At 38.9% G+C, this 25,938-nt stretch overlaps 1 protein-coding gene across 5 annotated transcripts in view; it reads right to left on the bottom strand.

The window, feature by feature from the left end:
• The window catches only part of THADA (THADA armadillo repeat containing), a 153,012-nt gene that overhangs the window by 54,523 nt on the left and 72,551 nt on the right, over positions 1-25,938 (bottom strand). For 4 of the 5 annotated variants that reach the window (XR_004060613.1, XM_030946137.1, XM_030946136.1 and 1 more), the window contains one exon: positions 6,166-6,281. Coding sequence is in view for 3 of the 5 variants with exons in the window: in XM_030946137.1 (XP_030801997.1) it covers positions 6,166-6,281 (116 nt within the window). In the remaining 2 variants the exon portion in view is untranslated. Of the gene's footprint in view, positions 1-6,165; positions 6,282-25,938 lie in introns of those variants that run through there. The other variant, XM_030946139.1, reaches the window with a different exon arrangement.

The raw sequence follows: 25,938 nt of genomic DNA on the forward strand, positions 1-25,938 counted from the left end.
CATCTCTACTGATATCCAAAGTGGGTGTTCCAAAACAAGCAATCACCAACTGCCTAAATAAACAGTCTGTAGCCTTGTTAAGGATACTGTTATCAAAACTGGTGAAAGAGTGGACTTGGAGCAGCACAGAAACCTAAATTAGCCTGCTAAAAGCACGTAAGATTTAAATTACTGCCTCTAGGAATACATTTATGAACAATGACGTGCTATGACTGTTCCCAAAAACAAAGACAAATGAGGCTAAACAAGGCCCATGGGTTAGAATGTGCAGATTAACAAATTACTGGTGAGTCAGCACCAAGCCTGACAGAGTTCAAGAAGTATTTGGACAATGCTCTCAGGCACATGGTATGACTCTTGGGGATGGCCTGTGGAGGGCCAGGAGCTGGACTCGATGATCCTTGCGGTCCCTTCCAACTCAGCATTTTCTGTGATTCTGTGAGCTGTTCATACTGGTACACTTCATTTTCAGCTGGAACAGGACAACAAAAATTTCCCTTCCCGTTTTGTGTGTACAAGGGTAAACAGGAATTATTGCTCCAGCTTACAGGAAGTTAAGTTCTCAATTTGAAACCTGGTAAATAAACTTCTGCAGAGAAAGGCTCAATCATTAAAACTATTTTCAAGTTTTAAACTTGGCTTTACAAGACATACAGACCACTAACGAACAAAGATAAATAACTGCACTTCTCAATGTGTAGGTTTAAAGATAGAAACGAAGAAGTGGAAAGGTTAGAAAACAGGGAGATGCCAAGTGCAGACATGGCCTCAGAAGGATAAGAAGGTTCATCTTGATGTAGTGGAAGAAGAAGAGGCAAGAGTACTAAAACAAAAGGAGGACTTCTCTCTGCCAAGGAGGATAACCTTACCTTCTCCCCACTCCTTGCTGCTTTGAAAGTACAAAAAACCACTTCCAACTCCCAAATAAGGACCACTTCAAAAATTACAGAGGCTGCTTGCAAAGCTGCAGAGAGCCATGGGCATGTTGCACCTCTGTCTAGGTATGCCTGCATGCGCCCCTGCTTTGTCTGTACTACTCAGCTCACTAGAAGTCACCACTGTGTCTCCTAAGAAGCATAGGAGAAAAAAGGCCTATTTTGGTTACAGTCTGAGCCATGAAGTCCTGAAACCACAGAGGCCACATTCTTACTGTCTACACAGATGGCCTAAATGCACCTTGCATGAAGTTCCTCCTAGGAAGGACCCAAGACTGCTCATCTGCCTGCTGTCACTCACATAGCGCTGCCAAAAGCGCAGGGGGAAAGGGATACAACAGGCTTGATGGAGTTCCATGGCTGTCAAAACTTGGCGAGTTATCATACTTGTAGGGCTATAAAATACTGAGGAGTTGGATTTTCCTCATTCAAAGCAGTCATAGCTGGATCATGGGAGAATCAGTCAGGGGAAAACCAAGCAGCACATATCTCGGCAAAGTGAACCTCATTCTGAGCCTGTGCCTAAAATAACTTCTGCATGTATTCGCTGTGCGAGCTTGAATCTTGTGCAGGACCCATTTGTATTTTTAAAAGTGCCAACCATAAAGCAGAGAGCTGTAAGCAGCAGCACTGCAGGGTTATTTAGTTTATAAAAACACCACAGGTGGCCCATTCCAGATGAAGCCACAACTCCTTGCAAAACGCAAAGCCAACTGGTTTTATACACGGTTGTTCCCCACAAGTCAGTTTCAAGAAAGCCACCTTCTTAGAAGTAAACTCTCCCAGCACAGACAAGCTCTGAGCTAAGAAATGGCACATGGCTAGAGGTTGGCAGAGTATGTTATTTGACTTCTGGCAGAACCTCAAAGTCTTTTCCCCCTCCTGTGGTCTCCAGTAAGTAGGAAGGCAGAAAAAGAAAATCCAACTCAAAGTGCTGAAAAGCAGCATCCTACAGCAAAGCCATGCAATGACATGATTTCTCAAATTTTCCAATACCAATACTTTGCCATGCCAAAGGCGACAAATCGAACAAGACAGATATTTCTGGGACTTCTGTACAACACATTACCAAATCCAAAGGCTGCTCTGCTAGCGATCTGTATTTATGAAGCAGAAGGCGTCTCAAGTTAGTCTTGTAACTCCCTGGTATGCAGTTGAGCTGAAAGCGTTTTTTAAAAAAGTTTTTTTTAAATTTTTTTAAATTTTTTTTAAAAATTATTCATATGACAGAGCTTTGAACTCTTCCAAAGATTTAGCTTGATAAACTGATCATATTTTAAAGCTTTCATCAGATTAATTTACTTCACTTCGTTCTATCACCTATGTTCTCCAACAAAACAGATTTTATATATTTTTTTTTAAATTTCTGTTCTCAAACACCCTGCATCTCCCACATTTGCAAAAAATGTAGTAAACTAACACTGGTGTGAAGGTGAAGGAAAGCAGTAACATTACTAAACCACTTTAGACTAACAGGTATATCCAAAACAAAAAAACCCCCACCAAGTGAAGTATAAACATACAGTTAAAGTGAAAAGATTCAACCATCACCTTGAGAAGTAGATAAAAGGCAGATCTTATTCAAAATATCAGAAATGAAAATATTAATTCTGAAATGTTACTGTTTTGAAGCTATAAAAAAAAGCCAAGAAGAAAAAGCAACCATGTCCCATCAGTATGAGAAGTCTGCCTTCACAACAGATAGAAAATACCTGCTGAGAAACTGAATGCTTCATGAAATTCAATTTGGGGAATGTGACCCATTATTTTATTCTCTAAAGGAAAATCAGGGCGTAGCATGGAGAAGAAAAAAGAGATTAGTGTATTACATGGAATGTGCAACAGCATCTTGAGCTATTCTACACCAATAAATCCTGATGAAAGGAAGTAACATTCTGGCCCTGAAAAGGCAGAGAAAACCCTAAAACCAAAACCCAAACAAAAAAAACCCCACCCTGTTCAGGAAACCATTGAAAACTATAATCTTTCCTCCAAATACATACACATGACAACTGAGCCTCATTTTTAAGAACTACATATGCAATCCAAAGTTTTGTAATTCAAGATTCTCAGAGAAGTTTGTTCCACAGTACAAAGGAAGTACATAGTTGAAAGAACACCAGCAAGAACTTAACAGAACTAGCACAGAAATGTGATTGAAAATTGATGTTTGGAAATAATTCCCCAGATTCACAAACCACTTTCCTGTTATTTTAACTTTTTTTTAGCCATTTAAGATCAACAGTGAGCGCCTCTTATACCCTCTTTTCAAACAGTCTCTGCCCTGCAGTATTGGTGACATGGTAAATTATCTCCTTATGGAAAAGGCAGAAAAGCCAGATGGGGATCCATTAACTTCTCTCTGTGGTGCTCATTCTCTTTGCCTGAACAGAAATAAGGCAGGAATGTCTGTATATGACTGAGGGTCCAGCCAGCCATCAACCCTCTCTGACAGCAGCAGATGCATACCAAGAAGTCTAACAACAGGGCAAGAATAAAGTGCTGGTTTTCTAATAGGCTCTCCCAACACCCAGAAACCCACCCACACACACAGTTTCACAACTCAGTTTCCAAGCAACCTTCTAAAACTCCTTTAAAACAAAAAAAAGGGAAAAGCAAGAACAAGATCTTCACACTCCACTGTTGATCACAGAGCAGTTGTTCAAACTTCACCCAGTCAACTACCAACAGTAAAGCTGCACACTGAATGTGGGACACTAAAATGACCAGAAAACAACACTTCAATAACCTTGTTTGCTTGGGCTGCTTCTTGGAGGTTTTTCCCTTTGTTTTTTTTTTTAAATGACACCACCATACTGAATTCATTTATTTAAAGCAAAAGTTAAGGGAATTAGGGAGGCAGGGTGGGGCGAAGGCAGGAAGGCAGGAAGGAAGGCAGGAAGGCAGGTCTTAGCTCAAAGTGTGCAAGAACGTTAAGTACATTTGAAATTTGCAAAAATAGTTTCCATCAGTTAAAATCCCCATGCTTTAAGTTAATGTTGCAAGGCTGCATGCTCGTAATACAAAATTTTACTATTTGGGGAGAAAGATATTCTAAAATCCTTTAAGTATAGCATTAACTGCATTGTTGAGAACTATGACAAGGAGGCTATAACAAACTGACAAAATTAAAATGTGCTCCTGACAGGGAGTTAATATCAGCACATACAGTTGTGACTTTTTACAGGCAAGTGAAAGAGAAAAGACTTCTCTTCAGGAAAACACCTTTACTGTGTACAAGAATTTCTTAGAGAGGGCCTGAAAAGCTTTCATTTCCAGAGATAATCAAATAATAAAAAAAACTTACTAAAAACCCAACCAGTCATCAATCAGAGATTGATGTATTAAAAAGGGTGGCTCTGAAAAAAATACTTCGGAAATAGAATTTATTTAAAATCTGCAATGAACGGAGCCTGGGCTTTAATTACTTAGCATGAGTTTCCTTCTACTGAATTTTGTCTCTAGTGTTTGGGTTTTTACTCTTTATAACAGTATCGGTTATTAACTATTAAATTAGTTATGCAAATTAACATTCTCATTTAAACACCTTAAAATGCGTTACGCTGATTCAAGTGAAAAGGTCCACCAAATCCACCATGATGTCTCCAGAGCAGACAGGTACACAGGAAATGCAGGCATAACAATAGTGACATTTGCCTCAGCCTTCAAGGTTGCTGAAGAATTTCTTGAGCCAATTGTGATGCCTACATACTCAGTAACCTCACTGGACTTTCCTTCCATGACTCCATTCAATCGTTGTTTAAAAATTCAGACAAGTTTAAAACCATGACTATCTTGTATCACAGGGTTCCATAGCCAAATTAAAATTACATTAAAAACTTCATTAGTTGGTTTCTTTTACATCTGCCACCTTGGTCAAAATGCTAATTTCCTGCCCCTTTCTATGTGACTCATATTTCACATCCTGCAGTTGTCCTTTTTCCATTATTAAAAAAAAAATCTCAGCCTATTTAATCAGGACCCAAGTAGAAACTGTTCTATGCTTGTCAGTCTTTATACTGCTTCTGATTCCTACTGTATCTACTTTGGGATTTACACAATATTTAAATATCCAACATAGATTAATACACAAATACAGACTGGGGGGGGGGAGGTTCTGAGTTTTTCTTCATTCTTTTTATGATATTTGCCTATTGGACATTCCCAAGAACAAGTGGAACGTTTTTCAAACAAAAAATTCTGCTCAGTCAACCACTCTTTTCCCAGGTAAAGCCCAGACTTTGTTCATGGGCACCATTTTCCAATTATTTGCACCAAGTTTTATCTGCCATAGCACCACTATCACTCTTTGAGGAGACACTTCTGTAATTCCCAAAGACCAACTCTATCTTCATTACCCCAACTCAGTTAACACTAACAGATTTCCCCCACGCACTAGACACCCCTCTTCTCCAAACTTCTAAGGATTTTGGTTTTGATGATCAGAAAATGACTCAGGTTTTATCAGAGATCCACACTAGCTGCACTGATGGCCTCAGGCCACAGTGTAAAATGCGGGATATTCCCAGTTATCTATCTATGCAAGGACCAGTGCTCTTGTTCCCAACTGATTCCTTTAGAGTTTTGGGTAGGAATTCTGGGTAGAAATTCCCAAAAGCAATTGCTGAGATAAAGTAGAGAAGGAAAGGGAGAAAGAAAGAAAGAGGAAGAGAGAGAGGAAAAAAAGAGGAAGAGAGGAGAAGAGAAAGAGTGAAACAGAAAGGAGAGCAAGAGAGAGCAAAAGAGCTCATTAGTTTGTTATATAAAGGTCACCTGAAGATGAACTTATGAAAAATGTTTCCCAATCTATCTTGGATTGTTTGTGGGCAGCTAAACACTTTTAGTTTAAACAACTGCTGTGACATTTTCCCACTAATGTTCTGTAAAGGTCAAAGTCAGAAAAACAGTAACATAAAAACCTCATATATGTGGCATATTTTTCTTAGCCAAGAAGCACCAGTTATCCTCAAAATGTCTATTTCCGTAGGAATGTTCATTCACAGTTATTTTTTTTCTTTAATGACTAGACTACAATGTTTGGAAAAAAAATCTTGCTTTTGGAAAAAAAAATCACCTTGATTAAATCAGCAAGTCAATAAGGCATCTAAATTTTACATATTTCAACACAAATAAATCTGTCCACCTTGCTAAAATAATAACTCAAAAATTCAACCAAGTCTCCCATACATTAGTAAACTTTATAAATCAGATATTTTGTGGTTTATCTTACCTTTTAGCCAGCCACAGCTTGGTTCCCACACAGGTAATGATGTCATGCAGTCCCTGCTGGAAGTCCAAACTAACAAAGTGGTTTGATTCTAGGTATGACTGCAGCAAGTGAAAAACCTAAATTAAAAAAAAAAAATCAAATGAACAGTTTCTAGCCACTGCTTTTGCTTCAAATAACTACAAGATGAAACAGGTGCCTAAAAAACAAGCAACCATTACTCAAGGAAAAACATATATTCACTTGGCCTCACAGCAGATAGAATCCTTAAATCCTTAAGTTGCTCCATCTTTAAAACCCATTTTCACACAAAACAACAGAAAGTGCTGGAAGATGTTGACCTCCATTAAGTCAACAGAAGGCAGCTGGATGAATACCACTCCTCTGGCCTTTTCCAACTTAAACATCCCAGGCAGTTGTGCTGGTGCTGTGCCATTTGCTCCCCAGCACCAGCACAACTGCCTGGGAGCTTGGCACACTGGATGGAGCAGGGCTGCTTGCACTGTACCAAGGAGACAGGGAAGGGAATTACCATCTATAACCACTCTGAAGTGCGGACAGAAAAGCATCTTTATTCCTACTCCTGAGGACCTTTCATTCCAGGCCCCACAGAGCAGGGAGATACTCACACTTTCCCTTTCTGAGGACTGAGCTGCTGCACTGGGGTTCTGCATTTTCTCCCCCAGAGTTTCATTTAAAAGCCTAATAGACATGTCCAAGCTTTGATGAAGGGAAGAATTCAAGGTACCAGAACAGAAAGCAAGACCATAGCTTTCTGGTCAGACAGTTAAAACCAAAAATGTACATTCTCAGAGATTCTCCTTGCTATTTAAAAACAGCCTTTTCCAAGTAGCATAGAATATATAGAAGTGTTAAGAAAAATATTGTTAAAAAAAAAAGTACAGGCATCTAAGCATGAGATGAAAATACTGGGTAGTATAAGAAAGATGATACCAACTGGACACTGGAGAGGGGCTCTCCAAGCCCAGCCCCTGTAGTGCCATCCTGCACATGGCAGAGGGTACATGACACACACCTGACACGAGTGACACCACCCCTATCATTCCACCTGGTTTTAACTTCCCATTCACATGCAAGTGAACAGGAAACACCTGGGTGAGGTAAATTTCTAAAAGGGAACGGAACACATGGAAAGATGTGTTGCACTAGTGAAGCCTAATGGAAAAGATCTTACTCAGCAAAAGGAATTTTGCCTTACAGCCTCAAAATTGGAAATTCTGTTCACTTACACAGCTAAGTTACATTTACAGAAAGGGCTTCTATGCAAATTGAAAATGTACATCCCCCACTATTTACTGAAACTCAATTTAGGAAGCATAAGAGATATTATCAGACCATTTCTGAAAATACATATTGTGAGAATTTGATATGGAAACATTCTTGATATGTAAGAGTATTAGCACTTCATACTTGCAAAGTGACAATTTAATGACTAAAGGATCAAGCTGGGGTATTCACTTCACCCTGGGAAAAGAAAAAACTTTGTATGCAGACTTTTAGATCTCAGATCATGATTTCCCACATTCCAGCTGTCACTTGCTCTGGGGTTTCTATTTTTTTGTTTGTTTGCTTGTTTTGGAAACACAAGCACTGCCACATAGCATTAACTTGACACAATTTCATCTGGATTATTTTTTGTGAAATTGTTCAAGTGGAAAAACAGCTGCAGTCATTTCAAATAAGCACAGAAACAGAAGAGATGTCAAGAGACTATCTAACCCATACAAACACTGAGGCAGGATCTAAACATTCTTCCATGAAACAAATGCCTGACTGTCCTAATCCTGAAAACAGCCAAGAAAGCAGATTCCAGAACACTTGTATGCAACTCCTCTAGTCTTTCACCCTCAAAATCCAAGCTCTTGAGGTAAGGTGTTCCTGTCTGCTCCCACTCCTGCCCTCATAGCAAACAACTAGTCCTGGACACTATTCAGTCAGTGCAGATTTTTTCCTAGTGAGGCACTTGTTACACACAGAGATCCCACTGGGGCCCTTTGACAGGAACAATGAAATAAACTCCTGTCTCCCTTTGTCAGCAGGTGCTCTGTAGGCAAGACACATCCAGGAGAAGTAGCTTGTCTTTTGTTTTTATAAAATCTTCTGAAGTCCTCTGAACTGAACATCATTTTGTTGACATCATCTTTCTACGATGGCCTTTCCAAGATATCTTTTTGAATCTTTATCTTCCAATTTCAAGATATTTTGAATCTTTGAATCTTTATCTTTTTCTACAAAACACTTTGCAGAAGTGCAAGCTTGCAAACATTTTGAAGTGTCACCAGAGATGCCTACCTTGTCCTCTCCTTTAGTCTGCTCTTTCCTGTGCAAGTGTTTGCTTATTAAAATGGTTTATGTAAATACCTACTCAAATTAACCTTCTCCATCAAAGCCAATGCATTAAGCTGCCACTACTAATAGCTTCTCTATATTTTTTGTGACTTGCCCTTAATGCCTGTTAAGTCATAGACATGACAGAAGAAGAAGAACGAAAATGGAAAATAATATTTATGCAGAAGCTTTTTATATCTTCTGCTAATTGAAAACCATTTGGTGCCTTAACCTTTCCAATTTTATTCTTCTGTGCTTGTATTAATTTCCAGGAACAACAATGGATTTACCTCTAAGCAATAATATAAAATCTGTTACACAATTATGAAGGGGCTATCATATTTTTTCCTAGCAGCTTAAATTAATTTAACCTCTTCAGCTCTGAAAACAACTCTCAAAGTGCCTTCCGTGTAATGCAGAAGTAGTTTGATAGTTCAAACTGAAGGTCTTGAAAGAGAAAGAACTGTGTATACTAAGGAAGTAAAATTGGTGGATTTAAATTTGTCCAGGTAGGAAATTCAGTACTGAAACTGCAACCAAAACTCCTCTGGAGTTAATTCTTTGTATGAACCAACCCTTTCAACACTATTCAGATGGTAAAAATCATGGGACATGAGCCCTATTTGAACAGTAGAATTAGAAGGTGCAACTCATGTGAGAGTTTGAAAAGTGTTTGCATCCATTAAAGAAAACGTTCAACCACAATTTAGCCTGTTCTGACTTTTTCTGCCATACACAGAATCCTGATTTTCTTGTTATTTCACTGCAAGCCCTCTATTTTTTATTCAGGCACCCTCACCATATTTTAGACACCTAAAAAGCTTTTCCCACAAAGAAATTCTTTTCTCAGCATGAGATTTTAGAATGCCTAAGCTAAAGTGGAAATTGTAATTAACATCAGCATGTTTTATACAAAGCCTTACTTTATGTAAGTGAAAACCAGAGGCAACCAAACAAGCAATGTGTGTAAAAGTTAACCTCAGTAGCTCTTCATTTCCATCACATGTGGAAGTGATTCCACATGTGGAATCTTTGGCCTTCATGATCTAAGACTAAAAGCCAGGCAATGAGGAGGTTGCCAGCTTGCATGAAGAGGTAGCAAGTTTTATGAGACTGTTTGATATAGCTAGTAAAATAGACAGGCTTTCCAGTGCATGGCTCTCCTCAAGTCCAAAATACGACATGTTTTAAAACCCTCTGCTGGATTCCTCACACATAAATGCAGTGAGGTCATGGTGTTCCTTGGGTATGTGGCATTGTTTTTTTATTACACAAAGGCAATATATTAAAGATTTTTTTTCTTTTTTAAAGGTAGTTTTACCAAAGATTTGCACTATCTGTGGCAGAAGGTTTATGCTGGCTGAGAGTGGTTCTCTTTAATGGATACAACACTTCACAAAGCATTGTTTGTAGTTCTGTGGAATCCTGCATTAAAGATGGTGAGTTCATGGATGCCCAGAAACCTTTTCCTCCCCTATGCAGGCTGTTCAGGAGCCAGGATATTACACCAACAGGACAGCAGAGATGTGGGAACCCAGGACATCCCTTGGGCTGCCCAGAATGGCCAAGACCCCTGCCAGGGGGCTCAGAAGCCCTGGCACAGAGCCCAAAACACCTGTGGTTTTGATTATGACCCGTGGAACAAATTACCAACCTTATATGAAGATCAGCAAGCCACAACAATTGAGGTAGAATAATAGTGAAGTTATCACAGGGTGGAAAAGTAGATTTTGGGGTTTCTAGAATGGGGGTTCAAGGAGGTAAGATGGAGGGATCTGGCTGCATCCAGCCTTTCTCCTTCTCTTTCTTGGCCTCCATCTTCTGCTGTGATGTTGGCACTTTTAGATTGGTTTAGAGTAGAAGCTCGCTGTCTAACATAGGTGATAGGTATTGGGAAGTAATTGTAAATATTGTACACGTAGTTTTTAGTATAAAGACATAACACCACCCTGGGAGCAGGCAGTGTGCCTGGAACTGTCCTGCTGGACAGACCTCAGCAGGGCAGGAGAAAATTTTTTATACATAAGACGCAATAAACAACCTTGGGACCAAGAACTGAAGAGCTCCCACTCATTCTTCAAGCTCGGGCTGGGAAAGGAGACTTTTAACAATCTCGAGGTCAGGGCGACCAGCAAAAGATCCTGAGACAGAGACTGTCCATCAACCTGGACAAGAGCTGTTAAAACAGTGCAAGCCATGGGAAGTCCAGATACTTGGATACATGATGGGACATCTGAGACCACTCAGTCCATGAGGTTCTGACTCTGAGTCAGCATGTCCTAAGCTGCTGCAGGTAAAACCACCTGCATGGGAGAACCACTTAGTGCAAGCTAGACAGAAAAAACCCAAACAAACTCCACCAAGCCAGCCCAGGTGTGACACTATATCCTGATGAGCAAAACCCAAGGACTCGGCATGCCAAGTAAACCGTGTTCTTCTCCTCAGCCATTCCCAACTTCCAGTACCTTCCATGGAGTTGTCAATGTTTCACCCTGGTTTTTCAGCTGTAGAAGGCTCAAGAAAAGGGGGAAAAGCAGAGAAGGGTGGGGGAAGGAAGAGAAGCAAAGGATCAGCCAGCTTGGTTCCCCTCTGGTCAATCAGCACAGGTATCCTTCTGTCCTGTTCACGTCCATCCCCCACCCAACAGTGTGCTTTCAGACGCAACACCCTGTCCTCCTGTCCTGACATGAGAAAGTTGAGTGTTTTCTTTGTACCCAAGCAGGCCTTAAGACATAACATCTGCTATTTTCTAAGTGTTCATTTTGGATGATAAAGCGAAAAAAAATGCACATTGCTTTTTTAAAAATAAAAACAAATACTTAAATGGTTAGACATCAGCTAAGTCAAAAATGTAAATCAGCAAGAGACATTTTTTCCCCCACACTAACTTTGATATGATATGCAGCAGATCATTATCTTTAGCAGCTCTTATATCAGCTTGAATTGCTGGGAAATACACAATTAAAATAATGAAGTGATGGAGGAAAACTTGTATCAAACACAAAATTTACCTAGTGCAAATTTATTTTGGTGGCAAGAGTTCTCCTGCATACATACAGAGACACTGCAAATACAGCACAACCTTTCAATAGCCACAAAGTTCATCTAGCATGACACACTTTCTAACAAATTAAAATCAACATTTCATAGCATTAGCAATAATTTTATAGGAGGAACTAAGGTTTCTGAAATTCATAATAAACTTTTAATTTCCGACATAAAACAACGATTAGGTGGATACCTGGTGTACAGGAGCACATGTTTGCATTTGAAAGAAAGCACAACTTTCAGCAGGTTGCTGCACCAAGTGCCTTTTTCAAACAATGAGATTTTCCAAAACCAGGTTATCCAGTTGCACACTTCTCAGTGAAGTGGCAACATTGAGCTTTCTCCCCCCCTTAAGATGACCCGAAGCAACAAAAACTTTTTCAGGCATGCCCTCAGCTGTGTTAAGTACACAGTACAAATATTCACATTCCTAAGTGCAAAACCGAAACAATGCTCCCAGTGTTCATTGCAGTGCTTACTGAGGGGGAAAAAAATACAAACCAAAAAACCTAACTGACATCACCCGAAACTTAAAATTCTCAACACATATCCTTTAACTCCCTAAAAAAAAAAAAATTACAAAGAATACAGATGTTTCAGCAGCTGAAAGAAAACACTGTGTAAATAGTCAGCTTTTCAAAAATATGCCACTCACCAAGTTATGAAAGTTGAAGAAACATGGGAGGGCAAAATAAAAAGAAAGGTGTTTGCAAAATGGCAGCAGTAAGAAGATTTATGGAGCTAAATGTGGGTTTTCTAAACAGTCCCATCAAAAGCTTTCACCTGAGTATTAGTGTGCTGGTAAAAAACCCTCAAACATAATTTTTCTTTTCTTCTCTCATTTAAAAAAGGCAGATAAAATTTGATCCTTCTTCTATGATAAATACAAATGCCAAGTTATCTCTGTATTCTGAAACTTAGGTCCAATGTTTTTTTACTACAACCATGTAGATAAAAACTGGCAAGCTGCTGTGACAGGTGAAGGCATTTTTATACATATGATAAAAAGTTCAAAGTTACAATAATTAGCTCTAGGGAAAAACAAGTCTTAAAAATCCCCCTTTTTCTCTTAAAGATGAAAAGCACCAGTGTGATAATTACAATGGGACTAAAAAAAGCTCATATATCCCCCCATTTTCCAATAAAATATCCATACAAAAATAGATGGGAGAGTTTATAACTATCTGCTTACCACCCTGCTCTGTTAGAAACTGGTATTTGTGGAAAAGGAATATAACGTTTTATCATCAGAGTATGGTATGAACACAGTGCCTGCAGTCCATGCTTATGTCCCAGACAAAAGCAGCCACATAGATGGCAGAGTTTAAAATGAGTCCAGAGCCACGGGGCACAAAGGTGCTGCACCAGGCACTGCTGGTGACACCCTGTGCTCTGTGTCCTCATGACCCAGACTCTGCCACCCTGAGGTTTAACAACTCTGTGAATAGATCAACTCTATTACGGTCATTAAGGATTTTCTTCACCTGAGGTATTTAATTATGAGAGAAGTTTTTATCTGGAGCTTGAGGGAGAGAGCAAATATTCTGAATTTATTTCCCCATTTAAATGGCAATATACTGAAGAATATTTCAAATGTTTATCAATTCTCTTGTCACCCACAAACAAATGTGTTAGAAAAACAATCATTCATCCCACAGTCCTAGATCATTTCGATATACCAAATTATTATAGCATCACCCTCTTTGTTCCTACCATTTCCTTTCTTAAAAGTCTTTCATTACATACTAGTAGTTTCACAACTAACAGATCAGATTATTATTTCTGCCAGAGACACATTATGTGATTGCATGTGGATATTACTTCCTTAAAGTTCTTTTTGTATGGACTAATAAATGCAGTCTGAGGTTAAACAATTTCCTTCTGCATATAATTTTATGAAAACTGTATAAAATCTTTTTCTTTCTTTAAAGCAACAGCTGGCTTACAATTCAATTTTCCAGAATTTTAGCTTTGTTTTGTCAGAACATTTCATTATCTAATTCCCCATTTTGCTTTATTATTCATGAGAAATTATGGAACTTGAATCCTTCTTCCAAATATATCCACCAAAATTCATGAAGCTGGGTTTATACATTAATTAAAAGTTCTTTTGATTAAAATTAAGGGAAGCGTGTTTTGATTGAATTAAGAAGTAAAAAAGGCTTGAAAACATCTAAATTAATGAATACAATACCAGTTAACTCTGTATAACAGCAAGAATAACACAGCTATTTAATAAGCTGAAAATTATGAATGTGGCATACCTAATGAAAGTTAGAAGATGCTGAAAAATAGCAAAGTTGCTTTGTTCTTAGTGACTGACATATATCAGATATAAACATCCCTCATTAAAAATGTGTTCTTCACATTTAAGATAAATGGATTTTTGCCTAAAACAAGCCCAACAAAATGTGAAATTTCACAGATCAAAATTCTTGCAATACAATTTTTATTAGGTTTTTCTCCAGGTTTTCCTTCCTATTTAAGTCTGATGAAAGTGAATTGCAGCTTAAAATTTGTGTATGTGACTCAAAATCTTCACTGGGAGAAAACAAAACAGTGAGAACTTTGCTGCCAGGAAATAGCAGATTCATTTCACTTGGGAGACCCAGCTGAATCTCCTCTTGGAAGTACACAGTTTACCTATTCACACAGAAACCTGATATGAGGTCCCACTTCATCATTATTAGGACTTTTCTGCCATTAGGATTTAAGATACTTTTTAAGATGTCATTCAACTAAAGGTACATGTGCTGGGCAGAGAAACCCAACCAGAAGGACTGGCTGATGAGCAAAGAGAAAACCCCAATAAGCAGGCAGGGCTAAGAAAAGGCAAATCTGCCTGATGAGTCAAAGAAAGAAAAGGCAGAACCTGAGTGGGTCTCACACACATCCTCCTAAGCAGCCAGCCTGACCAGAGATGAAAGAGGCTACTGTGGAGCTGGTGGCATTTCCACTCTCTGCAAACCTCCCTATTATCTTCCCACAACAGGTAACTAAAACCTGTAAGTTTAGGTTTTAGTTACCTGTTGTGGAAAGTCTAGAGAAATGAACAAACCAAGCTGGTGGGAGCTGTTTAGAACTGTCCTCAGCCTGCATTTCTAATCAGAACAAACAGCAGCAGGGATACAATGAAGTCTCTTTTTCCAAATCTATATTCTGTCATCCTAAATCCCCAGCCATCATTGTCTTAATCCAGCTATCCCAAAGGATATAAAGCCACATCCATACACACCCCAGCTTTCTTTTCCCTCTTCCTTTTTTTTGAGAGGTGGCAGTGAAACAATTTGAAATACTTTTTTCCCAGACTATGTCTTCATAACATCTCTCCTGTACATACCCACATGAAGGAAACAAATGCAAATAAAAGACCAAGGCCCACATTCCTGTTTACTGAGGAATATTTACAATTAGGAGGAATATTGTGAGCTACCCCACTGACACAAGGAAGCTGACATGGTAAGAGACATGTTTATCAAGAGTGCTCAGAAGTACACTGCCACTTGACCCCACAGCTCTGCTGGTTTCATCAGAGGTGATCTTCTGCCTCAGGAATGTCTGTATTAACACACAAGCTGAGAAAATAATTAGAAATAAGGTAAACCAATTTGATGCTTTTAGTTACCAAGTTCACATTATAAAATAAAGTGAAGTAAAGCTTGCAGCTACAGAAAATTATCTACATCTACCAACTAATGATTTTAAACTTAGAGAGGAGAAAATATATACACAGGTTTCTCTCAAACATGAGAAAAACATTCAGTATTTTTAAAGTCTGAGGAATAATTTGACACATGAAAAGTCCCAGTGCAGCTTGCTATAACCATGGTAATAAAATTAAAAAAAAAAAAAAGTGATGTCTTTCAAGGTTGTATTACAACTTCTGAAAGCTTTTCCCCATTTGCACATTGTCAGTCATAACCTGTGAGTATACACGTCTCTGTACATGGGGATCAACTTCCACTGCTGCTTATTTACAAGAATTTTGTCACCATTAATGGCTCCATTTGCATCTGAGGAACTCAATATTAGCAACTTCACTCTTTTGTTTGAACTCTAAGCCAACATTTCAAACCCTGCTGAACTTAGGTAAGATTGATTGCTCTTCCACGCTGGGATTGCTGCACCTCTGAGTGCAAATAATAGGGCAAATGTCCCTCCCATAAAGAAAATTCTCACCCAGGTAGATGCAGGTAACAAGGGGAACATCGGGGGCTACAGCTCTGCAGATCCATCAAACCCCATCCACGTTGGTGCCCAGACCCCCAGCTCAAATGCCAAACTCCTCCAACACACAGCAACACAGCTGAATGCAAGTAAAACTCACAAGAATTTTCCTCTGTCAAAACTATCCCTATAAAACGGAATATACAACTGAAACATGCAATAAAAGTAACTTTATGTCTAGACAGCATAACTGATGGGTGGGCTTAACTTGCAGATAAGTTAAATTGAATTCCAAGCATAAACATTAATAATGAGTTCAGCTTTACAAGGGAGTACATAAGACAACTGGAAAAAAAGGTGTATTTAACACAAACTGTTTTCCTTTTTTCTTCTTTTAACACAATAACATGTAAAATTTAATTTGTGTGAGAGGATCCTACTTAGTTGCAACATGTGGGAAAAAAGGCAATCCTCAACCCAACAGCCCTCCTGTATTTTCAGTCTCACTGGACTACAAGGCAGCACTGTTCAGCCCAGGTGTGTGTGGATCCAGCCACCTTCCAACAAGGAAGATCATCTGAGAGGAAAGAGGACAGGCTACCTGAAATACACAACATCCCTTTACTTATTTTCCATGAACGACGTAGAAATAAAGCTTTTACTTATGTAATCATATCTTGTTTCTCAATATGACTCCCCTCTCCCATATTATAAAAGATTACAGAATAAAGTCTTGCAGGCAAGGAAGAGATTAAGTGATTTATTTGAAAAACACAAAGGATGCATCTCAGAGACACACAATTCAGATCCCCTAAGTTCCAGTTCATAGATAGTAGGCATGTGCATGAGAATTTATGGGAGGAGAAAAAAATGCCAAAACTATGTTTTAAGTATACTTTTATGGAAGCACTTAGCTCATCAGAAAACACAGAGGGAAGAATACCCAAGTATCAGTACAATATAGAGTGTACAATCAAAACTGCACTGAAAATATCAACAGTATTTCCTCAGAGTTCTGTCAGTTTTGGACCACTGATCCTCCTGAAGTTCCTGGAACTACAAAGTTCACAGAAACATAGAAAACTCACAATGAAGTTTAAACTACAGCAAATACATGAATCATCTCACTGCTGAAGATCAGCAGATTTTTGCCTTACACATATGGACAAGCTATTTATACATTTTCACCTCCCATCAGGCTCAGCATGATGTCAGCTTACAATAACAAGTTAATGTTAATGTTTTCCAGTAATTTCCACAGTGCCATTTAACTGCAAGTGCCCCAGCCAAGGTAAACGTAAGGGCAAGGAAAGGGCTAACTGCATAATCAGAGAGCAATGTTAATGAATTTTTCATCTCTGCTTTGAACATTTGGAATTCTACCTGCAATGTATTTGCCTTTTGTTCCCCAAGTTTAATCTCACTAGTCAGCTGATTACATCTCCCCCAAATGGCTCAAGTATTCCTTCTGATTTTAATTAGTGACAGTGCTTCATCGCCTTGTGGATTTTTTCCCCAGACAAACAAGCATCCCACGCTATTGCAGCAAGTGCCAAACTCAAAGCTAGCAAACATTTACCAAGCTCTACTAAGATCATGCTCTTTGTTTTACAATCAGCAGCACCACAGCAGATGAACACTGCCTTTGTGAATTCACCAGTAATAGACAATATCCAGAATAAAATTATGAAATTTCCTGGGGGTCTTCTCTTCAGAGGAATTAGAAGCTGGTCAGAAAGATCAGCTCTTTATGGTTATTTTCCCCCCTTCTCTCTCCACTTCCATGCAATTGATATGTTTTTGACATAAGGGAATGTCAACAGCAACAGTTTTTATGTCAGAAAATATTTTTTTGAAAAATAAGTTCTTCCAACACTTTCCCTTACTCAAGATCACCTTCTCCAATATTTGCACATGCTTGCCTTTGATTTTATTATCCCAGAGGAGTACAGCTGTCTCACTGTCTCTAAGAACAGTTTTTTAAAGCCACTTAACCCTCTGCTCAGCTTTGGATATTGAACTGCACAGAGGTTGTTGCCTTCTGAACACACTGGTGGTAGTGGCAGATGTTACCATGCCCACCACTTTTTTGACACCCCATCCTGCTGAAGTTTGACAATTTCAAACATGCTACCCAGGTTTCTAATGAAAGCAAGCTCCCCATTCCCTTCAGTCACACCAATTAGGTTACCAGAGGCCTGATATTGAAATTGGAATATTGAAATTTATTTAAATAACATCCAAATATTTATATCTCATTTGGTTTTGCTGAAATGGCTCCAAGACGACCACCAGCTGATGTGTGGCAGCTGCAACACCCAGCAGCCAGAGGACAGCGATGATCAGCTGTATGTGGACTGCTGTGCACAAGCTGTTTGCAGAGCATGAGCCTACACAAATCCCCTGGCATTAGGGCCTCAAAACTGGCAATGAGAACAAGTAGGAACCCATTTCACTAAAAGTCACATTGGCTCAAGGCAGCTGAAAACCACCCTGCATCAGTGATGGAAGGGACTATTAGGATACTTCATACCCCTTTTCATTCAAATAAACACCAAACACAAGTGGTAGGAGTATCTCAATGGGTTCTTCACTGTGTGGTCCCCTTGTAATCAGTACCAATCTGGTCATGCTTGTGGTCACCTCCACCCACCACTCCACAGGCCGTGTCCTGTCGCTTCTGTATTTTACCAGTGACTGCAATTGCAAAACCACCCACTAAAATCAACAGTTTCTTTAGTTAACAGATTAAACACTTTATTTTACTACCTTTACATAAACTAAACCAGAATCCAGGGAGAGCTTGTGGTTTCAAGTCACTTCACACTGTGAATTTGGCAGAACAGAACAGAATAGAAGGTCCTGCTACCCTCACTCACAGCTGCATTATTTGTTCATAATCTCTGCTACAAAGCAGCTAAGAGGTGCCACACATTGAATGGCTCCTCAGCATACAGATCTTGTGTGCAACTCCCTTATCACCATTTTTAGAGAGGTGCCTGTTCCATACTCTGTCCTCAATCCTGATCACAAAGTATCCACTGATTAACAACAGATTATGCTGGGGATTGATGGTTTATGTTGAAGAATCATTCCATAAAGCTGCTTTTTTTTTGGTTTTGTTCTTAAGCAGCAAAATGTACTACAGAGCTGTACTACAATACAGAGCTGTACTACAAGAAAATGTACTACAATAAAGCACATTAAAACAGTATTTAACAGTATTTGAACTGCTTCAAATAAATTCAAACACTAAAAATATTTCAATTTGGCAAAAAAAGACAACAAAATGAACTAGCAAGAACATGTCAGAAGTTAGGGAATCCACAGAGGTATTTAAAGAGTCTACAGAAATTCCACAAAATTTCATGCTTTAACTGCACTTGGAAAAACAAAATAACTTGATTTGAAACCAAGCTTCTTCTTCCCCTCTCCAAACACCATTATGCATTTTCTGTGCACTTGATCACTATTGTTGGCTTTACAATACATTAAAAATTATCAGCCAGCTGCAGAAGGGGAGCCCACCTATTTATAAATTTATTTACTTGATGTTAAGGTGGATGAGTTCTCTTCTAGTTACAGATAACAACAAAGTTAAAGCTCTTTGTTGAACAAGTTAAAATGTAAAAATAAAATATTTACTGGTGACATTACAGTTTTAACTACATAAAGTTCTCTCTGTGAAGAGATTCCTTACAGACAGCATTGTTTACAATACAGTAGCAATACTGAGTATGAAGATTTTGCATTAGAAACCATGAATGAAAAAAATTCCTCAAATTTATCACCTTTGTTTTAGTTACTGTACAAACTGAGAAAATTTCGTACTTGTCACCCAAAATAACCCACTTTATTCCCAAGAAACCAGGCTAATTAAAGAAAAAGACCCAAATCAAGTTTATCTAATTCAGTTCTGTGACAACACCTCCTGCTTACAGCATTACAATGGAATGGCATTGTCCAGGGACACCTCCCAAGTGCTTCATTCTTCTGTAACTGCAGAACTGCAACTGCTTTGAGGATTTTTGTGGTGCACAATCATGGTGCTGTAATTCTATTCAAAAAAGTTGTCTGTGTAAGACCCCAGGGATTTTTTACATAGATAAGCCCATTACAAGCTTTGTTCATGACTGAATACAAAAAAATATACAAGTGACTCCCAGCTTCTAAACCTTTCTTCCTGTTGTCATATCCAACCTTTATAAATATCACTAATATAAAACTGAATTAAAAGATAACATGTGAATGGAACATTAATTCCTCTGATGGAAAACCATTAGTAAGACTCAACTACTCAAAGAGTTGATGAAGAAAGTATTGAAGCCTGTGGGGGTTACAAGCATCTCCCTTTCTGAGAAAATCTAATAGCCTACTACACTCTGAGAGAAAAAACCCAAGAAGTTACTGCTGTAATAATTTGAAAGCTGGACATGATCAGTTTAGGAACATTTGCAACTTGACTTAAGAAATATTTAGGATGAAATCATTTATTTGGACCATGTGATCACAGAACTTCAAAAACTCAGCTTCACAGGAAATTAACTTCTTCAACTGTTCACAAAGTACCACATTACATAAGACTAAAAACAGCTTTAAATGTCATTAGAACTCTTAGCTCTTGTGTCAAATTGAATTAAGTGACAATGCTATACATTCAATGTATCTGTCTGAAAGACTAAATTAAACAATTCTTTTTCTTCTCTACAATAAGGCTTTTCAGAAAAATGAAAAATTATGAAAATTAAACAACTCTAAGAGCTACATTACTTTGTAGTTATATTTCCTTCTTTAATACTGTGTCTCTATCACTTTTAGTAACACTTCCTATTTTTTTAGAGAAAACAATATTCTCCTTTTATTGCTAAAGGCAGTGTGATGTTTCAAAGATAGCACTTTTTTCCTCACCAGTGATCACTGAGTACCAAGAGGCCATATTGTGCACATTTCAAAACTAGTTAAACATAAAAAGCTCATTTTGGCTTTCATAAGGTTTTTTTCACTTCCAACAACTGAAGATGCTTGATACCCCGAGGCCATTACACCTTGGTGATTACACCGAGCATCCTTTTGAAATGCTTCAGGACTTTCCATGGGCTGCAGTTTTACGCTGCAAGACAGCATGCACAGACAGAGCATATGTTTTTTAATAGATGTTACATCAGGAAATAAAGCCTAACAAAAATCTGGCAATAGGGTGTATATGTGAAGTCTTTGAGTGTTACTATGTCCATCTCTACATCTTCCAGAGCCTCTTTATGGAAATGAGTAGTATTCACTAGATGGGAAAAGAGGAGAATCACCAGAGCACACACATATTTTTATGCTGATATTACTAATTTTTCTGTTAACATAATAACCTTGAAAGTATTAAGCATGTAGCATCTTTCACATAACATACTGACACCCTGATTTAATCTTTCGTCTTTGTCTTGAGTTGGTTTCGGTTCAAAAGTGATTTCATTCCAAAGAGTGAAGGCTCTACCTTATTTCTTATGGCACAAAATAATTCAATAGGTACAAAAAAAATCAAGCATGCACTCAAGCATGGTTCCACCTATATTTTCTGTGGGGAAAAAAAAAGTGAACATTGTGCTCTTTACATTTCCTGTTCTATTTGCCAGCAATGTCTGTTTCATCAATGAAACAAGAGGGACAGAACCTTGGAAGAATAAATGAAAGATCTTCCGCACTTTACAAATGTGAGAGAGCATTTGTAATTTGTGAGATGTGAGCCATAGAAGTGTTTCATAGAGACCAAGAGAAGCTGGCTTTTCCTATCTTACTTTTTTTCTCTTTTAAGACTATAAATTTAATATTATAAAGCTAAACAAATGCATGCATTTGGACTGGTGAAAGGAAGAAAAGGTGCCACGAGAATTCAACCATACTCAAGTAAAACTCAGCATAAGCTATAAATGCTCAATATCTTCCATTTATGTCAGATCTTTTAGTGTTGAATTCACAAGCAATTTCTCCAAATTAAAAGGTTTAATGTTGTTGATGCATTTGCACCAAAAAAGGATGAATCAGATTTTCAAGATGTAAAGGTTTCCCAATGTACACCTCAGTCACAAAGACCTTTCTGCAGTTTTGAAACTCAGTTTCCCTCTGTATTTGAGGGAAAAAATTAATAACTATTGCTTATTTTTCACAATAAAAACAGGCCAGAATGAACAACTACAATCTGCAGAGGTTACCTGCCAAACAGAGATTGAGACATTCATTGCAGATGTGAAGATGCACTGAATCTGAAGTTTACCCTTCTAAATATAATCAATATACAGATACATTTGGCCAGCATTTCTGACACCATGGTAATTACTCCGGTGCAATAAGCAACAAAATACCATAACAGCAGCTATTCTGTAAGAGGATGAGGTCCAAAAGAGAGAGAAAAAGGAGCAAACATTTGAAACAAGAGCTGGTGGGAGAGAGTTGATAGTGAGGGTGCCGGAGGAAACAGGGTAGAGATAACAGAGGCACAAGCAGCTAGGGAGGGCAGAATAGAAGCACCTGCTGTTCATCATTCCTTCAGAAGCCTTATTAATTCTTTGATTGTTTAAAGCTGTGGGGGAGGTTTCCACACTCCCAAATATCAAGGAGACTGTGATGATCCAGAGACAACTGGCACCTTTTATGAAGTAAAGGAGGGATCTTGACAGGTGATAAATTTAGAAGCATCCCTCACCCTCTCAGCATCTCTCCTTGCTCTCTTTCTGCAGTTAGACCATACCTAGACTGCTCCCAGCACCTAAGGAAGGCTCTGCAGGGTATACCAAGTCCAAGGGAAGCCATATTTTGTCATCACCCAATTTAGAATGCACATTATTATCACTTTTGGCCTTGCACAGGACCATCCCCAAGAGTCACACCATGTGTTTGAGAGCATTGTCCAAATGCTTCCTGAACTCTGTCAGGCTGCTGCTGTGACCATTCTCTGGGGAGTCTGTTCCAGTGCCCAGCCACACTCTCTGCTGTTTTCCTGATATCCAACTGAAACCTCTCCCAGCTCAGCCTCATCCTCTTTCCTTGATTCCTGGTCACACAAGTGAAGAGGCCAATACCCGCTCCTCCTCTTCCCCTCACAAGGAAATTGTAACTGCAATGAGGTCTCCTCTCAGCGTCCTCTTCCCCAGGCTGAATAGACCAAGTGACCTCAGCCACTCTCACATGGCTTCCCCTCAAGGCCCTTCATCAACCTCATGGACCTGCTCTGGACACTCCCTAACAGTTCCATGTCTTTCTTACATTGTGTCACCCAGAACTGCCCCAACACTCGAGGTGAGGCTGCCCCAGCTCAGAGCAGAGCAGGACAATCCCCTCCCTTGCCTGGCTGGCCATGCTGTGCCTGGTGCCCCCCAGGACAGGCATGGCCCTCCTGGCTGCCAGGGCACTGCTGACTCAGATTCCACTTGCCATTGACCAAGTGGAATATTAGACAAGGTCCCAAGGTCCCTTTCCATGGAGTTGTTCCCCAACTTCTCATTTCCCAGTCTATACACACAACCACGGCTGCCCTGTCCCAAGTGCAGAACTGGGCACTTGTCACTGTTAAACTTCACAGAGTTGGTGGTTGCTCATCTCTCTAATTTGCTGAGGTCTCTCTACAGGGCCTCTCTGTCCTCAAGGGAGTTGACAGCTCCTCCCAGTTTAGTGTCACTGTCTTTTAGTTGAGGGTTTTAGCAGAAATGCCCCAGAACTGGAATCACGTGGAACTAGACAGTAGAAAACAAACTGAGCTTCAGTAGAACTTTGCTCCTCACACTGCCCCTGACCTAACAGCAAAACATGCAGACAGACCCTTACAAGGAAGGCACCACTCCTACTCCTCCAAATAAACTCTCCACTACTAGGTACAACCATAACACAGCTTCTCCCTGTTAATCACACACCCACATAAACTTTCTGTCCCATGTACTCTTTATGTCTGTGAAATGTCTGTCTGTACAACCCTTCCTACGCCTGCATATCCATTCACTGTTCTTTTCTGGCCTATGCATAAACACCATTGGAGGAACAAAACCAGAGGAACGCATTTACAGAGTATGTTCCAGTTCAGATTCAGCCATGTAGAGCCTCAGTAAAAAAACCCCCACTTTACGTCAAACAGCCATGTGAAAAAACATTCCTAGAAAACTTTAGCACAACAATAACTACTTCAAAAATGCTGGTATTTTAAAATATTTAAATACATAAAGGCAAGAAAAAACACTAGTAAGAAACACTACTGAAAGAAATGCCTGTGACATACAGACATTTTAAAAAACCAAAGCAATTAACATGCATTAAATTGGTTAAGACAGAGAAAGCACACTATGTGATTTGATGCATTAACACACCCTTGCTATCTATTGTCACACACTGGAAGAGTGTCTTCTTGTTTTGGTTTATTTTTGTCTCACTTCCTTAGATTTCCACGTTTTTCCTTCTTTCTTCCTTTCTTTTTTTTTTTTTTTTTTTTTGTTCCACTATTCAAGATTCTTGCATCCTGGTCCACAACATTGGTAAGTCCTTACTGAGTAGTTACCCACTTACAAACACTCATCCATCTTCATTCAGTTCTCCCACCCAGCATTCTTTTGCAAGCTCATTTTCCCAGCTTTCTCTTCTTTTCATGGAGAATATTCTTCTCTTTTGTAAACAGGCTGAGAGAGCTTCTAAAAAACATAGAAGGCACCTTCCCCTATTTCTCACTGTAACCTGAACTTCTGAAAACACAGAATAGTAAAAAGGCCTCACTGTATGTAAAATTTTTTCATACATCCTCAAGCAGTCAGAACTTATCAAGGATGGGTATTTTTAAAAGTATATCCATAAAGTGTATTCAGGATTGTCTTTCATTTGGCTCTGAAAGTTTTAAAGACGTGGTTCCTAGATCAAAAGAAAGGGAAAAAAATCCTATGTGGGTTGGATGGAAAATATGTTTTGGGAGATGAAAAATGAACTCCATGGAGTACTAAATTAATCCACTGCACCACCTAGGAGAATATTATATCTTCAGTAAGCTTTACAAGTTTCAGCTTTTCCCTTCCCAACTGTAAAAACATCCTCTGCCAGTGACAGAGTGATAGGATTGCTTTCCTGACTAATCATGAGGGATACTTATAGATTCATAATGCAAAACAGGTGCAAGAAACATGCACAGAATGGAACACTTAAAAATTCAGACTTCACAACAATTCAATTGTTGTTCTGAGAGGTCTAAATCAAATTACTCAGCCAGTGCCTAGAATAGTTCAACTCTCTTCAGGAAGACTTCAGTAATGAAATGTAAAACACTGTGCTGAAAGTTGTTTTTCACATGTCCATCATTTAAAGACAAAATAATGTATCCACTGTGAAAACTGTACCTATAAAGAGGATTTCTCTTTATTAACACCTAATCAAAGCTGTTTTATATAACCACACTCACAGATAAGTGTTTTCAGTCCCTGCACTATTATCCACAAACACAACTAGAGATGCCAGGTTGTATGGATGGCTGTACCTCAGCACCAGGTAGTGTACCTCAAATGGCCACACACACAGGCACCCAAAACTTCTGCTAGCAAGGGTGCAGGAGCTTTTATTCATAAAGAAGTGGAACTAGGTGCACTAGAACAGGAGGGCCAAAACATTTGCAAAGCAACTGCTTACCATAAACAGAGTAACAAGTGTCAAAATCTAGGATATGGAAGAGAGGGAAGCTGTGCATCCATCAAGGCATCTCTCTCCCTGCACAGAGGGGACAACTGACATGCTCTCCCTGGCACAACCCAGAGAAATCATGATTATAGTTACCTCTCAATCAAAACAGTAGTTGCTTTCACTGACTGATGAATGTTGCTTATTCTGTACTAAACCATGTCTTTTTTTTTTTTTCCACTAGAAAGAGCTGATCCCACAAGCTTTACAACAACAGCATCTTTGCATATCCTTAGCTGCTGTAGGAGGGAACTCAATTTTGCAGAAACTGAAGAGACCTAACAGAGTTTTAAGAGCTATGTACATCTATGTCCTTTTGAAAAGTGGTGACATGTCTTAGGAAGTCAGAGACAATATTTGAGAACATTACTAATTACAGTTAAAGCAACTTCAAAGCATTGTACAACCAGCAGGGCTGCCCAGTCAATCAGTCGGATTATGTGTCTTTTTCTCGGTTTGTTTTTTTAATTAAAAAAACAGCTGAAAGAAAACCTCTGGCAAGATCTCATCAATGACTCTCTTTCA

The sequence above is a fragment of the Camarhynchus parvulus genome, chromosome 3 (genome assembly GCF_901933205.1).
Source record: "Camarhynchus parvulus chromosome 3, STF_HiC, whole genome shotgun sequence".
Classification (NCBI taxonomy): domain Eukaryota; kingdom Metazoa; phylum Chordata; class Aves; order Passeriformes; family Thraupidae; genus Camarhynchus; species Camarhynchus parvulus.